A 13569-nucleotide genomic window follows, 5' to 3' on the forward strand; every position below is an offset into this window, starting at 1 on the left:
AGGCATTACTTATGAAGACCCAATGACTTAGTAGGTCTACAAGTATGAATTCCCTGCATCCGTCCTTCCTTGTATGTATTTGTAAAATCACTTTTAAAAACTAAACTACTTCCTACTCTTCTAGGGTTCTAGGGGAGTTAAATCTTTTTTAGGATTAGGAGTAGCAATGAAAATTGTACAACAGTTAATTTGGTCTGGGGTATAAGATGAACAGTTAGGTATCTGAATTTTATTATAAAGCCAACCACTGACTAACAGTCCGCCGGACGATATCGGCCGATCAGATGTTCGGAACTGTCAAATTTTTGTCCTAACTGACAGGCCGATATCGTCCGGCGGCCTGTTAGTCAGTGGTCGGCTTAACTCTGATTAGTTTTACAAGAATCGACAGTAAGTGTTCAAATAACCCTTCTCAATAATTTACTTACTCCTACTTAGTTCGTCAGACCGCTGGTCAGATTCGGTTAGATTTGTCTGGCAATCAGGATTTACTTTTCAATGTTTTACCGCGGATGACAGCTCCTTGCCCGTTATATTTTAAAAATTAAGGAATCCGCGGACTTGTTAATAATGTTGCACTTAAAAGTGCTTCAAGAGATAGGTACCTATACTTCGTTTTTTTTAGCATTAGAAATTAAGTAAACAATCTTGATGTGTCTTTTAATTGAAAAACACATTTTTAAAAAAAAGCGTTTTTCAATTAAAAGACATGTCAAGATTGCTTACCTTCTTTCAAGTTCTTTCTAATGCTAAAAAAAACGAACTATAGCTTAAGAAGCATTATACCTATATTCTGCTTTGGTGAACGACATAGCTTTGATACGTAGACATACGTATGAACAAAAAGTTTTTTGCGTATTTTTATGAATTTGATTAGAGATGCATCAAATGCGACGCATAGGTAGCTGAAATTAAACTTAGGTACTTCAACGTAGTTATATATTTCCTCGTTATTTCTTTTTGTTATTACATTTAATATCATTAAGTTATTATACAAGTTATCTAGGACACACTGTGCATAAATTAAGATCGTAAAAACGTCGTGTACTTAAATCGTGAAGTGGCACAGGTGTTAATATTATAAATAAATGAAAAGGTATACGAGTATAGTAACAAGCGAGGCACGCGTCTGACCCAGTTTCATAAAGGCCGTGTGGTTCGAATAACAAACGCTTCATACGCTTCATTAAGATATTTCATCACGAAAGAAGAAAGGGAGGTAAGGTGTATTCGGGTAATACTGAATGTCGGATAATTCCGAAATTCAGATGAGAATCACCCTAAATTCCATCATAATAAAAGTCTCTTTTCGGAATTATCCGACAGTTTTTAACATTCGGAATTACCCGAGTAAACCTTAATCATTTTTGACTCAGTATATGTATAGTCAAAGAATTTAAATTCCAGCAGGTACCATCGTACCTTGCCACAGTGTAATACTTATGAAAGTTGCTATGGACCTTAATACTAATCGTCGCTGTGATAAGGTACGAAATGGTACTGAAATTAAATTCCTTGATCGTACAACTGGCTAAGCAAACCTTAAAAAAAAACCGTTAAAAAAAGAAAATGCTAAATATAACTACATTTAAATTTTTATTGAGCAGAGGATGTTTAGTTTAGGCAAGACCTCGGGCTTTCTTAGTGCATAACAAAAGCCGGTCAACGTCCTAGCGATGATGATGACAATGTTTTGCTTATGGTGTTATTCCATCTGTCAAATTTCTTTGTCCAATGTGTATTAATTGCCTCTCACATTTTGCTTAATGAGAGAATGAGACTCAATGAAGAAATTGGATAGGTGGAATACCACCCTTAATGGCTCCTCTACACGATGGGCCAGTGCCGGCCACTCCACGGGACGCATTTATGCGTAAGAGGGAGCAAGTGATATTGCTATCTCATTCCGCCGCATGGCTGCGTCCCTTGGAGTGGCGTTGGCCCATCGTGTAGAGGACCCATAAGGCAGGGTATGATTGAATCCGATGCGTTGGCACCAGCGCATCGGTTCCATGTTGTCGCGGATTCTGTTCTAGCGGCCGAGCGTGTGGCGGGCGAGGAGTTCCGAGCTGGCTTCCACGAGGCGGTCAACGAGGCGGCCAGGTTCCTCGCGGAGGTGCAGGGCTACGGCCAAGCGGACGGGCTGTGTGTGCAGCTCGTCTCGCATCTGCAGAGACACGTCGAGATGATCACTAAAGGTAGGCTATTTTAGATTACTTATCCTGCTGTATACCTCTATGCTTAGCCAGAAATGAAAAGTATATAAATACTGCAATACCTGTACCCCAGGACTGTGTGGGATTATAATTATATTTCAGTAGAGTTTGCCAAGTTCATGGAGTCTAGGCAGCTGGTGAATAGTGATGTCACTGCTGGTTGAAGTTAAATTAGCCGCATGGGTCACAAAGATTGAATGGTGGAGATGATGGGATATAGGCGAATGCATTGAGTAGGTACACGATGCCACAGAGTTCTGAAACCTATCTGTTCAATCAATCCCTAAAGTTTAGCATTCAATATCCTAAGTATTTGTCCGTTTCCGATACTTTTAACTTCTATGACTCTGCTCTCGCGCAATATCTATTTTTAGCCTTCAAACAAACTTTCATTGTTTAATGGTCGTCATCTCTCTCCAGGCGAAGTCCCCCGCGAGAAGCGTCATCCCACCTCCTCCTCAGAGACCGCCAGCTCGTCCAGCTCCTCGCACAGCCACGTGCCGCGCGACGGCGTCATCGCACGCCGCCTGGAGCCCCCACAGCCCGAGCCCTATGAACAGCCGGAGCAGTACCCGATGGAGTGCGATAGAGGTACGATCCGAATTAGTACGAGTTTTAGTCACAAGACTCACAAGAGACAGAAGGCTTCGCCGTTGGCTGTACGCTTGCTTGGAAGATAGTCGGGGGTCTGGGTTATAATACCTATATGTGATCGGTATAGATTTCTGTTTTCTACCAGGAAGTAAGTATTCGTCAAGCTCCAACCAGCGCCGTGTATTAGGTAATCAAAACAAATGTATAGCGAATTGGCGGTTGTCGTCAGCGTCTCGACTGTCGGTGTTTACAACTTCACATCCCACTTACCGTATTAGACTTCTAGTTTTCCCAGGAGTTACCTCATTGGACGGCTTATGGTATACGAAGATACTCATAACACTGTGTACATGTAGGTCCCAAGTCGAAAAGCGCCTTTACGCTTATTTGAATAATTCCAAGACATCGCTTTTAGTTTTTATTAAAATTCATGCTTACCTATTCCAAGTTTTTATTCTTACTGAATAATAGAAGAAGAAGAAGAAGAAATAATAATATTTGCCCTGTAACATAGGGATACCTGTCTAACCAACCTAGTCGTATGATCACCAAGTTTCGAGCATGATATAAAGTCTGAGAGTAATTCCACAGAAGGTCTCATCTCTATAGCAGTACGCACACTTCGAGGCCTGGCGGTGCCAAGGACTATGCCGGATCGCAATCGCACCGGTAATTAGCTTTAGAACCTGGCTGTATGGGGAAGGCCGGTGAAAGACAATTGTAGATGGCGCTCTTCTAGATTCCATCGATAAGGGAGAGAGATAGGGAGACCTTAAGGAAACCATATACAATCAGAAAGCAGTTACCTTCCCCATAGCTTTCATCTTTTTAAATTAGTTTTTCTCTAAAACAGTGGAATTTGTAATAATCCGACCAATCACTGGGACATTTTCGCAAAAAAAAGACAGGGTACCTAATAGTGAGTGCTGAGTGCAAGCTTCCTTGACACCATTGGGTTATTGCGTAGGTACATAATGAACACATTGGATAAAGAACTTCCTATATTTTCTATTAAGTAATACTCAGAGGTCCGAAACATAATATATATTTAAATTAAACCATCATAATATACATAACACAAAAACAGATATTCCTTTCTTATTGACGCTGTGACATATTGACATATTGACATAGAACTCGTCAAGTTTCATACTAACATTTAACAATTAATCAGCCAGTATAAATCTATACCTAAATCTATACATACTCAACATTTTCTTTCCCTATTTTCTAAAAAATTCGTGACTGCTGGTAAAATAATTAATTTGAGCGGTGCTTGAAGTCATGACCTGCGTTCCGGGTCATTTCTGATGACGAGTAGAGGCTGACAGAGTGAGCGTGATATGGGCACCTTTCCGCCTGGAAGGGCGCGGGACGAATTGTTAGACTCGATTTTTTTGGATTTTATTAAGTTTATGTTCAGTGTCATCTTTATTGTTTAGTTATATTCTATTTTAATTTAATTTATACAATATTGAGTTTTTTGTGTGATGATGTATGAAGCGGTTATAACTCGCTCGCATTCTCGCATTGATTCCAGTGACCAACGTGGTCGCAGCACCCGACGAGGCGCCTCCAGAGGGCGAGCCCATGGCGCTCGACGGCCACCGCAAGAGGGAGCCAACGCTGCGGGCCATTAGGAAGCCCGAACACGGCGAGGACTTCTTACACTCTTACAAGTTCAAGAATTCTATTGAAAGAAGGTTTTCAAGGTCTCAGGATTGTGAGGTAAGCTTTTCATAGGTTAGCGTCCATTACAATGTGTGGGAAGATATGCCCAGGCTTTTAATGCAATTTTCTTTCCAATTTACGAAATTGGAATACCACCTACTTTTTGCCGTCATCACTAGAAGTACTAGAACACTAGATAGCGCTACTATATAACTAGTAAAAACAGAATAATGAATAAGTACCTACGTACAGCACAGAACACACAAACGACCCGACACGACGGACATTGAGAACGATAACGCTGTCTATCAAAATACATAGATGCGAAACGAAAAGTCACGAATTGTGTCATCTATCGTTCTTGTACTTTTTCTTGTGCATAGGTTCTGCCATCTTGTGGGCTACATCGGAACTATCGAAAGCATTAACTTCACATTTACGCCTCGCGCCAAAAATCTGACGGCTCCTGTGCTGCCACTTACAGTTCATACACGTTCCCTATCGTATAACACGTTCTTATTTTTATATTACCACTACAGAAGAAATAATAGAAATACCGTACAGAAAGGACACATCCTACAAACCCGAAGTTTGACAGCGGTTCAGGGTCGAATCATGCTATCTCTTTCTAATACATGGCACTATCCCTTTCGGCTATTTGGTGATTATATTATCTGTGGTCGTGCACGCAAAAGGAAGTCACGTGGCGCCAACCCTAAAAATTGCTCGGAGCAATGCTGAGCCGAGCGGAGCCTTAGTTTGACCGAAGTCAGGAGTGTCTCCCCACTGATATTACTGCCCGGAACCTAGTCCTATTTTTTTTTCTAACCTACTTTGGTGTCCCACTGCTGTGCAAAGGCCTCCCCTCGTTTTCTCCACTCGACCATGTCCAATACAATCCTAAAATTGAAAAAAGTAACAATGATATGTTACTTTCAGGCGACGGACATGACGGTGCGCGGCGCGCCGCACAAGAACTACGGGCACAAGCGGCGGCGCGCCACCAAGCCGGCGCCCTCCACCACCTCCACCTCCAACTCGGGCTCCACGGAGGACGCGAGGGACACCTCGCCACAGGTATATACTTCATACGGACAGTGGAACAATTATTGTCCAACTTCAGAAAACCACGACCCGATCAGGCTGCATACCAAAACGACTATTATTTTCGCAAAATAATATTCGTTTTGGTACTAAAACTGACGTATGGAGTGAGCACTCTATTTCAGTGGCACGGGCTGAGGCGTAGTAAATGAGCATTTTCGTTCGTTTTCGCCAATTTAGCTTGTAAGTTCTAACTGAGGGGATATATTAATACATTAAAGTCACTTTTCGATATACCTGCGCAATTGGGCTCAGAGGGCCTATCTCGAACCACGTTCCACGTGTTGCGCCTCTGTCGCACTTGTAAAATCGTACGTAACGTATAGGAGGCAACACATCGAACGTGTTTAATTACACAAACGGGGTCTACCGCGATATAATTTCATTGTTTTTTTACCTTTAATTCCAACGTTTCAACTGAGTTGCACCAGCTGTGGTCACGGAAAGACTGACGTCCCAACAAATGTCAACGGAGATATTAATAAAACACCACTAAACTACCCGAAATTAGTTTATAAAAATGTTATGTTTGTGTAATTAAATATGTGTACAAAACGCGAGACTTTAAAGTGTTACATCGAACGTGGTACACGTAAGGCCTTCAGTTTCCAGATCGCAGCATATTTCACTCATCCGGCGCTCTATATCCCTCAGTAGGTACTGTTGTTAATAAAGAATCTAAGTATTTAACAGAGTTATTTATTGATTATCTTCAGGACACGTCGAGCGAGTCCCCGCACCAACACTACGAGAAACCGCTGGCGCCGCCCGCGCAGTACGTGCCCGTGTTCGCACTCAACTCTCTAGGTCAGTACCCGCCTGCTACTATATCGTTGTCTGAGTACCCACAACACAAGCCTTCTTGAGCTTACCGTCAATTTGTGTAAAAAATGTCTTATAATATTTATTTATGTATTAAGCCCCATAGGTACACATTCCACGACTCTTCTCTTTCCGCACAGATTATCTGAGTTATTGATATAGTATTATACAGTATATATCAGAACGAAAGGCAAAGAAAAAGACCCATTAATGTTCAGGTCATACTGACCAACTTTTACTATGGGACCAACCCAAATGTTTCATACATTGTGCTGGTCTGGTTTTTTTCGCGATTTCGGGGTTTGTGCCATAGTAAATGTTGCTCAGTATGACCTAAACATTAATGGGTCTCTATTTTTGCCCTTCGTTCTGATACATACTGTATAACATATTGTATAAACTGTAGGTGTAAGTCTCGGTTTAGGGAATGCGTCACGATTCGGTTTACGCAACTGCAATTTACAGCAAACATTGCATTCGGTAGAAATAAACTCACCTTTCCACCTTCGACATCACAATTCTGCCCTCCTAAGCCGAATAGCGTTATCTCAAAATCAAATTATTACGAAAATGGAATTTTCAGCAATAGAAACTAAAGTATAAGTTAGTAATTAATTTTAGAATAGAATGTTTTTATTCGTGACAAAACTTAATAGATAAAACAACAGGTAATACTACCACGGTCACGAAATGGTCCCGACTCAGCAGGGAATTTTCTTTTGAGATAGCGCTCTTTGGCTTAGCAGGGCAGAATTTTAATAATGTTAGTAAATTATTCAATTATTTTTTTCTCTCAGCTATAACATTACCATGTTATGATCTTGCAGGCAAGTACTACGTGCCGCTGAGCGTGGACTACTCGTGCCTGGCGCGGCACCTCGGGCCGTACGACGTGCTGGACGCGCGCGCCGCGCACCTGGCCGCGCCGCTGCACCCCGTCACCATCCACGTCAACTTCCAGCCCTGCCTCAACTACCACGTCAAGCGCGAGCCGCGCGACCAGGACTGGCGGCCGGTGTGAACCGGACCTTATGACATTGTCTGTAACGTTGCATCGTCAGCTACCGACGTCTGCTGTCTCAATTTGAAAAGGGAGCGCCTCAACTACCACGTCAAGCGCGAGCCGCGCGACCAGGACTGGCGGCCGGTGTGAACCGGACCTTATGACATTGTCTGTAACGTTGCATCGTCAGCTACCGACGTCTGCTGTCTCAATTTGAAAAGGGAGCGCCTCAACTACCACGTCAAGCGCGAGCCGCGCGACCAGGACTGGCGGCCGGTGTGAACCGGACCTTATGACATTGTCTGTAACGTTGCATCGTCAGCTACCGACGTCTGCTGTCTCAATTTGAAATGGGAGCGCCTCAACTACCACGTCAAGCGCGAGCCGCGCGACCAGGACTGGCGGCCGGTGTGAACCGGACCTTATGACATTGTCTGTAACGTTGCATCGTCAGCTACCGACGTCTGCTGTCTCAATTTGAAAAGGGAGCGCCTCAACTACCACGTCAAGCGCGAGCCGCGCGACCAGGACTGGCGGCCGGTGTGAACCGGACCTTATGACATTGTCTGTAACGTTGCATTGTCGCCTACCGACGCCTGCTGTCTCAATTTGAAAAGGGAGCGCCTCAACTACCACGTCAAGCGCGAGCCGCGCGACCAGAATTGGCGGCCGGTGTGAACCGGACCTAATGACATTGTCTGTAACGTTGCATTGTCGCCTAACGACGTCTGCTGTCTCAATTTGAAAAGCGTGAGCGCGACTGATGTCCGGTGTGAGCAGGAGCTCTGAAATATTTACTGTCATATCGTCAGCCGCCTCGGCAAGCGGGGAAGCCCGGTGGCGGCTAGGCCTCCAGCTATCACTAATGAATCGTTCGTTTAAACTAAGACGAGATCCACCAGTCAGTTGAGTTACGATGAGACACGCGAACGTTGCGAGTACTAAGCGGCTGTCGCGGTAAATATGATCCCGGTTTGAACGCCTTTGTCTACCAAACTGAGCGTGTTGTACCTACAGGCTAACTGTTGAAAACTGTTGTACGATGGGATTATTTCCCGACTAATTAAATATTTGTCGGCTATGTGCGAACGAAGTATGCGGTCAGGAAAATACAAGCAACAACACCCGGCATGGGAAAAAAGATAAATTTCAATGTGAATAATATTATTTGACAGCTGTTAATTGGTAGAATAATGTTTTATTCCGCTGGAGCGGCCAAGAGGCCCCAAAGAACCACCAAATAAATAAAACTTCAATGACATTCAACGAAACTCACTGAACCTGTGAAGTTCAATACAAAACTCCACTCCACACCTGTGTAACGCTCCCTACGATATTATGATTACAGTATAAATGTGCAGTGTCTGGAAAATTAAATGGATGCTTAATTGCTTATAGACGTTAAAGTGCCGGTCGAGTGCAAAGACGATTTTAAGTTTAAACGGTAACGGATATAAGTTATTTAAGAATTTTTATCTATTTTTATTCAGTTAAGTGTTATGAACTTTGGGGACAAAGTGTTGAGACAAAAGGGATGGGAGTATAGTGTAAGTATCGATGACAATAATCGATTTCCGGTTTGTGGAATATTAAGTTTAAGTTTTGATGAATAGCAGTCGCTTAAGGCCTCATTCGCACGAGCGCTTTTACAACGCGCGTTAAAAAAGTTTGAATGACACAAATGGATACATGTGTGTTTATTCACACGATGGCGGCGGCGCTTTTTATTAAGCGTTATGGGATTTTCGACTTTAAGTGTTGGTCGTTAAAACTAATTTAGCGTGCGGACGGATTCAAGCGCTTTTTTAACACGCGTTGATGAAGCGCTCGTTAGTATGAGGTCTAACAGAACAACCTTGTTTCACAAATCTTGTACCACTTCGCAACCAGACCAGTGTACGTTTGACCTCCGAAGACGCATCTTCGCGTACCTAATTCAAATAACTAACCAGTGCAGTTAAATAAGGACACAAGTGATCGGAAAGGATCGACACGTTTTTCTAAGGAATTACTATATTTTTTTAATATAACTGTGTTACGTCTTTCCTGTAGACATACACACAAGTTAAGGGCTATAAAGGTTAATTTTCTTATTTAGCCCTTATCCACGTGAAAAGGTCCTCCTTTTATTTACAGAACTATGATAAAATCATTACTTACATTACATGCCCACAAGCTGTTAACTATGCCCACAGGAGAGAAAAATGTACAGTTCGCGCGAACACACTAGTTTTCTCTCCTGTGTGCAATAGTTAACAGCTTGTGGGCATGTAAGTAACGGTTTGACCCATATCTGCTTATTGCATTTCGTACCGTACCTACATATAAAAGTCAAGGAGTAAAATACCCAATTTTGAAATAGCTTTCCCATTGTATTATTTTTGTTTCCTACTTATCATATTTTTCATTTCATGCGAAACGATGCGTCTTTGCAGTCATTTGGATTCTGACTGTCCCTGATGATTATTCCTTTAATTTCATAATATTCGTATTAAGAAGTGGTGAAACGGGTTTTAAAGTTAAATATCCTATTTTAACACATTGTAAGAAATGCAAGTACTATGTACCTTTTTATATAGTAACTATAAAGTGGTATGTTTCAATTGGTGATTGCAATGTACTTATTAAGAAACACTGACTGTACCTACTTCCAATGTTATATGTTTGGAAAAATTTATACGTAAATATTTTAGATATCTTAATTTAGAATCGTTGTTTAAGTGTCATGTTAATATTTATTGTTAATATTAACTCATTCCAAAACAGATATGCTATTTTATTTACCTTTATGGTATATTTAATTTATCTATAAATAGATATATCACCTATGATAAAATGGGGCATATTGCCTACAATATGCCTCTGCCCAAATTGTAATTTTATAAGCTTTTAGGCCTCATTTGCACGAGCGCTTTTACAACGCGCGTTTAACGCATTCACTGCCAGGGGGCGTGGCCTAGGAACAAACTTGTATGACAGTGAACGCACATGTGCGTTGGGGGCAGTGAATGTGTTAAATGACGCAAATGGATACATGTGTAGAGTCTGTGCGGAAAGAGAAGAGTCGTGGAATGTATGGAGCCCAATACATTTCACGACTCTTCTCTTTCCGAACAAACTCTATTTATTGACACGACTTTTTATCAAGCGTTGTTGGATTTTGGACTTTTAAGTGTTTGGCGTTAAATCGAAATTAGAATGCACACGGATTCAAGCGCTTTTTTAACGCGTGTTGAAAGGATGAATTTCATTAAAATTGTAAATAATTAAGGGTTTGACTTTATTTGCGAATTCATTGTGTAATGATAACATAAAGGGAATCGATTACATTGTGGACGAATTAAGAGCGCTCTTAGTTAAGGCCTTAACCCTTAATTCGGTAACGTCCAAAATACTGGACACAATTTTGTATTTTGTTTATTTAACCCGCTTTTTGTATTTTTTTCTTTAGGTACCAGAATCATTGCTACTATTGAGCACCGAGGAGGTCTTAATTCACGACCTTCAGTGTTTTCTGTCGATTTAAGGGTTAATATTTACAAAAATATGGGATTCACCCATAATGTAAATACATATAGGTGGAGTCAGACAAGTCAAGTCTGCAACGATTTTTATAGCACACGCAGTGCAAGTGTTATCTATTTTAAACGTCAAACTTCTATGAAATTATGACGTGTAATGCTATCTAAATCGTCCCAGACTTATCTTGGTCTAAATAACTCTAGAAGTTAATGATTCTAGTTCTTAGTTATGGCTGTGAACCAACGGTAGTAGTCAAAGAGCGTTATTTTATATAACAAATGATTTGTTGCAATTGGAAAGGATACTTATATTACACAAAGCTCATTGGTCTTCAGTGATTTTTAGCACCTTTTGTATTACACGAGAAGACTAATTATTTTTTAAGCTAATACTCTGTTAGTAGGTACACATATTTTTGTATTTCGAGATCCGCTTTCCACGGTATTATTAAAAGTAGAGATATGTATAATGAACCTATGTCAGACCGTAAAAATTCTGCAGCGATTTTCATAGCCCACGCAGTGCAAGTGTCATTTTAAACGTCAAACTTCTATGAAATTATGACGTATAAATAACACTTACGCTGCGTGGGCTATCAAATCCGCTGCAGACTTTTATTGGTGCGACTATACCTACCTACATGTTATCTTGTTGTATATATATTGCACAAACGCAAAGGTTTTAGAGTTAGACCAACAAAAGTCCGTAGCGATTTCGAGAGCCCACGCAGTGCTAGTGTTATTCTAAACGTCATACTTCTATCAAATTATGACGTATAAATAACACTTGCATTGCGTGGGCTATCAAGATCGCTGCAGATTTTCTTGGTCTAACTCTACCACTATATCATTATGTACAGTCGGCATGAAATAGATAGTCACGACCCAATATATCGCAACACATCCTTATTTTTATATCAACAGGTGTGCTACAATATATTTGGCCACTTTCAATCTATATATATTTTGTTCAGCCCGATTGCAACAATGTTTTTATCTATTATTTTAAGAATATTTCATTATAATGGATATTTTTATATGTGTACGAGCTACCACAGACAACTGAACTAGTATGTACGTGCTAAGTTGGGCCTATTACTGTTATCGCCATGTTTTTACTCTCCCAGAGCTTTCACTAGATGGCGTGAGGTTAAGTGAAGGGCAAACTGCAGTCTGAGCATATCTGCAGAAACAGAGATGCATTATAAATTATTTTTATATCCTGACGCCACGCCTAACGTGTGCGGCGCGTCATCCTGAACCTTATTGGAATGCACGAAGGTTGATATTGGGTTGCAGCCGCGCGCGTCAGTTGACGTCGGTGGCAGTCAAAAGGTTAAGTTTGTCCTTCAACTATCTAAACACGTTCCACGAGTGTACGCTCTAAGACTGAGTTGTTATATAATCATAACAGAGTAAAGATGGATGTACTAAATAGTTAAGAAATTCGTGTCAAATGTATATTCGATGTTGAGTTGTATGAATACTGAATAGATATTTTTGTAAATACAGTTAAGAATTATACGTTAATATTTTACGATAAAATATGCGTTTTCTTGTACACGTGCCCAAATATCGTTGCTGCTGTTTTGATTCACGGTCCTTTGTTTTATGGCTCTACACGATGGGCCAGCGCCGGCCACTCCAAGGGACGCAGCCATGCGGTAGAATGAGATAGCAATATCACTTGCTCCCTCTAACGCATAAATGCGTCCCTTGGAGTGGCCGGCGCTGGCCCATCGTGTAGAGGAGCCATTACATATTCGAAGACATGCCATAATACTTACCAAACATGAGGCCGGATCAAGTTCATCAAACAATAAAAGTATGGTAATATAAGATTGTCCTATAATATTTATGGTACCCAGTGCAAAGCTGGTCCATCTTTAGTACCTTTATTTAGACTGGCACGTTCGTTGGGTCCACATAACTAGTAATCGTTTAATATTTTCTGTAGTTGGGTCCACTGCGAAATAATAGTACCTTATATCGACCACAAGCGACATAATAATCAATAAAGTGGGGGTCAATTCTTACTTTTACAATAAATGCGAAAATAACTCTGCCTGTCCTGGCCTACCTCTACACCTGAGGTGCCGTCGGAAAGTTCCCAAAATTGCGAATTTCTTCTTGGATATTTTTATAAATTCTCATTTTAAAGTTTCCTATGCTTCCTGTGATTTTTTCCACAAATCTCCGAGAACTTTTCCAACTTTTTGGCAACTTTCCTCAATTGTCACATCTGTAGGTTTAGGTTAAAGGAAATACAAGATTCAAACGAAGATTTTATGTAATTAATTATCATAACATCTTTTATTCTATATTATTATTTTAAATTTTACATGCTTAGTTCAAACATTAAGAAAGAAATAATAATATTTAACATCTGGATAATATACAGCTCTATTTTACGATCACTTAGTGAATAAAAAAAATTATATTAATATATTGCAAAATATTCCATTGTTAATCGCAACACGCTACAGAAACGGTACGGGCTAGGAGCACAAAAGGATTGCGGTATGGCAAACTAGAGGGCGCTTTTCGTTTTACAATAACAAAATATAGCTTTTCACTTACATATTACCCGCTACTATGTACATAAACTCTCTATAGATGTCGTGCATAATTATTTTCC

The 13569-nt window shown here is 40.8% G+C and overlaps 2 protein-coding genes across 5 annotated transcripts in view; one reads left to right on the forward strand and one right to left on the reverse strand.

Annotated features, from left to right (window-relative positions):
- The window catches only part of LOC134665694 (transcription factor cwo), a 48676-nt gene extending 36200 nt beyond the window's left edge, over positions 1-12476 (forward strand). For 2 of the 4 annotated variants that reach the window (XM_063522645.1, XM_063522646.1), the window contains exons 4-10: positions 2037-2198; positions 2637-2807; positions 3402-3479; positions 4351-4538; positions 5421-5558; positions 6302-6392; positions 7235-12476. In XM_063522645.1, the coding sequence (XP_063378715.1) occupies positions 2037-2198; positions 2637-2807; positions 3402-3479; positions 4351-4538; positions 5421-5558; positions 6302-6392; positions 7235-7428 (1022 nt within the window). In that variant the 3' untranslated portion in view covers positions 7429-12476. The remainder of the gene's footprint in view (positions 1-2036; positions 2199-2636; positions 2808-3401; positions 3480-4350; positions 4539-5420; positions 5559-6301; positions 6393-7234) is intronic. The other 2 variants (XM_063522647.1, XM_063522648.1) reach the window with 1 other exon arrangement.
- Positions 12477-13203: 727 nt separating this feature from the next.
- Positions 13204-13569, reverse strand: part of LOC134665701 (uncharacterized) — a 32047-nt gene continuing 31681 nt past the window's right edge. Inside the window, exon 15 of the mRNA XM_063522660.1 lies at positions 13204-13537. The gene's annotated coding sequence lies outside the window, so the exon portion shown is untranslated. The remainder of the gene's footprint in view (positions 13538-13569) is intronic.

This window comes from Cydia fagiglandana, chromosome 7, assembly GCF_963556715.1.
Source record: "Cydia fagiglandana chromosome 7, ilCydFagi1.1, whole genome shotgun sequence".
Lineage (NCBI taxonomy): Eukaryota > Metazoa > Arthropoda > Insecta > Lepidoptera > Tortricidae > Cydia > Cydia fagiglandana.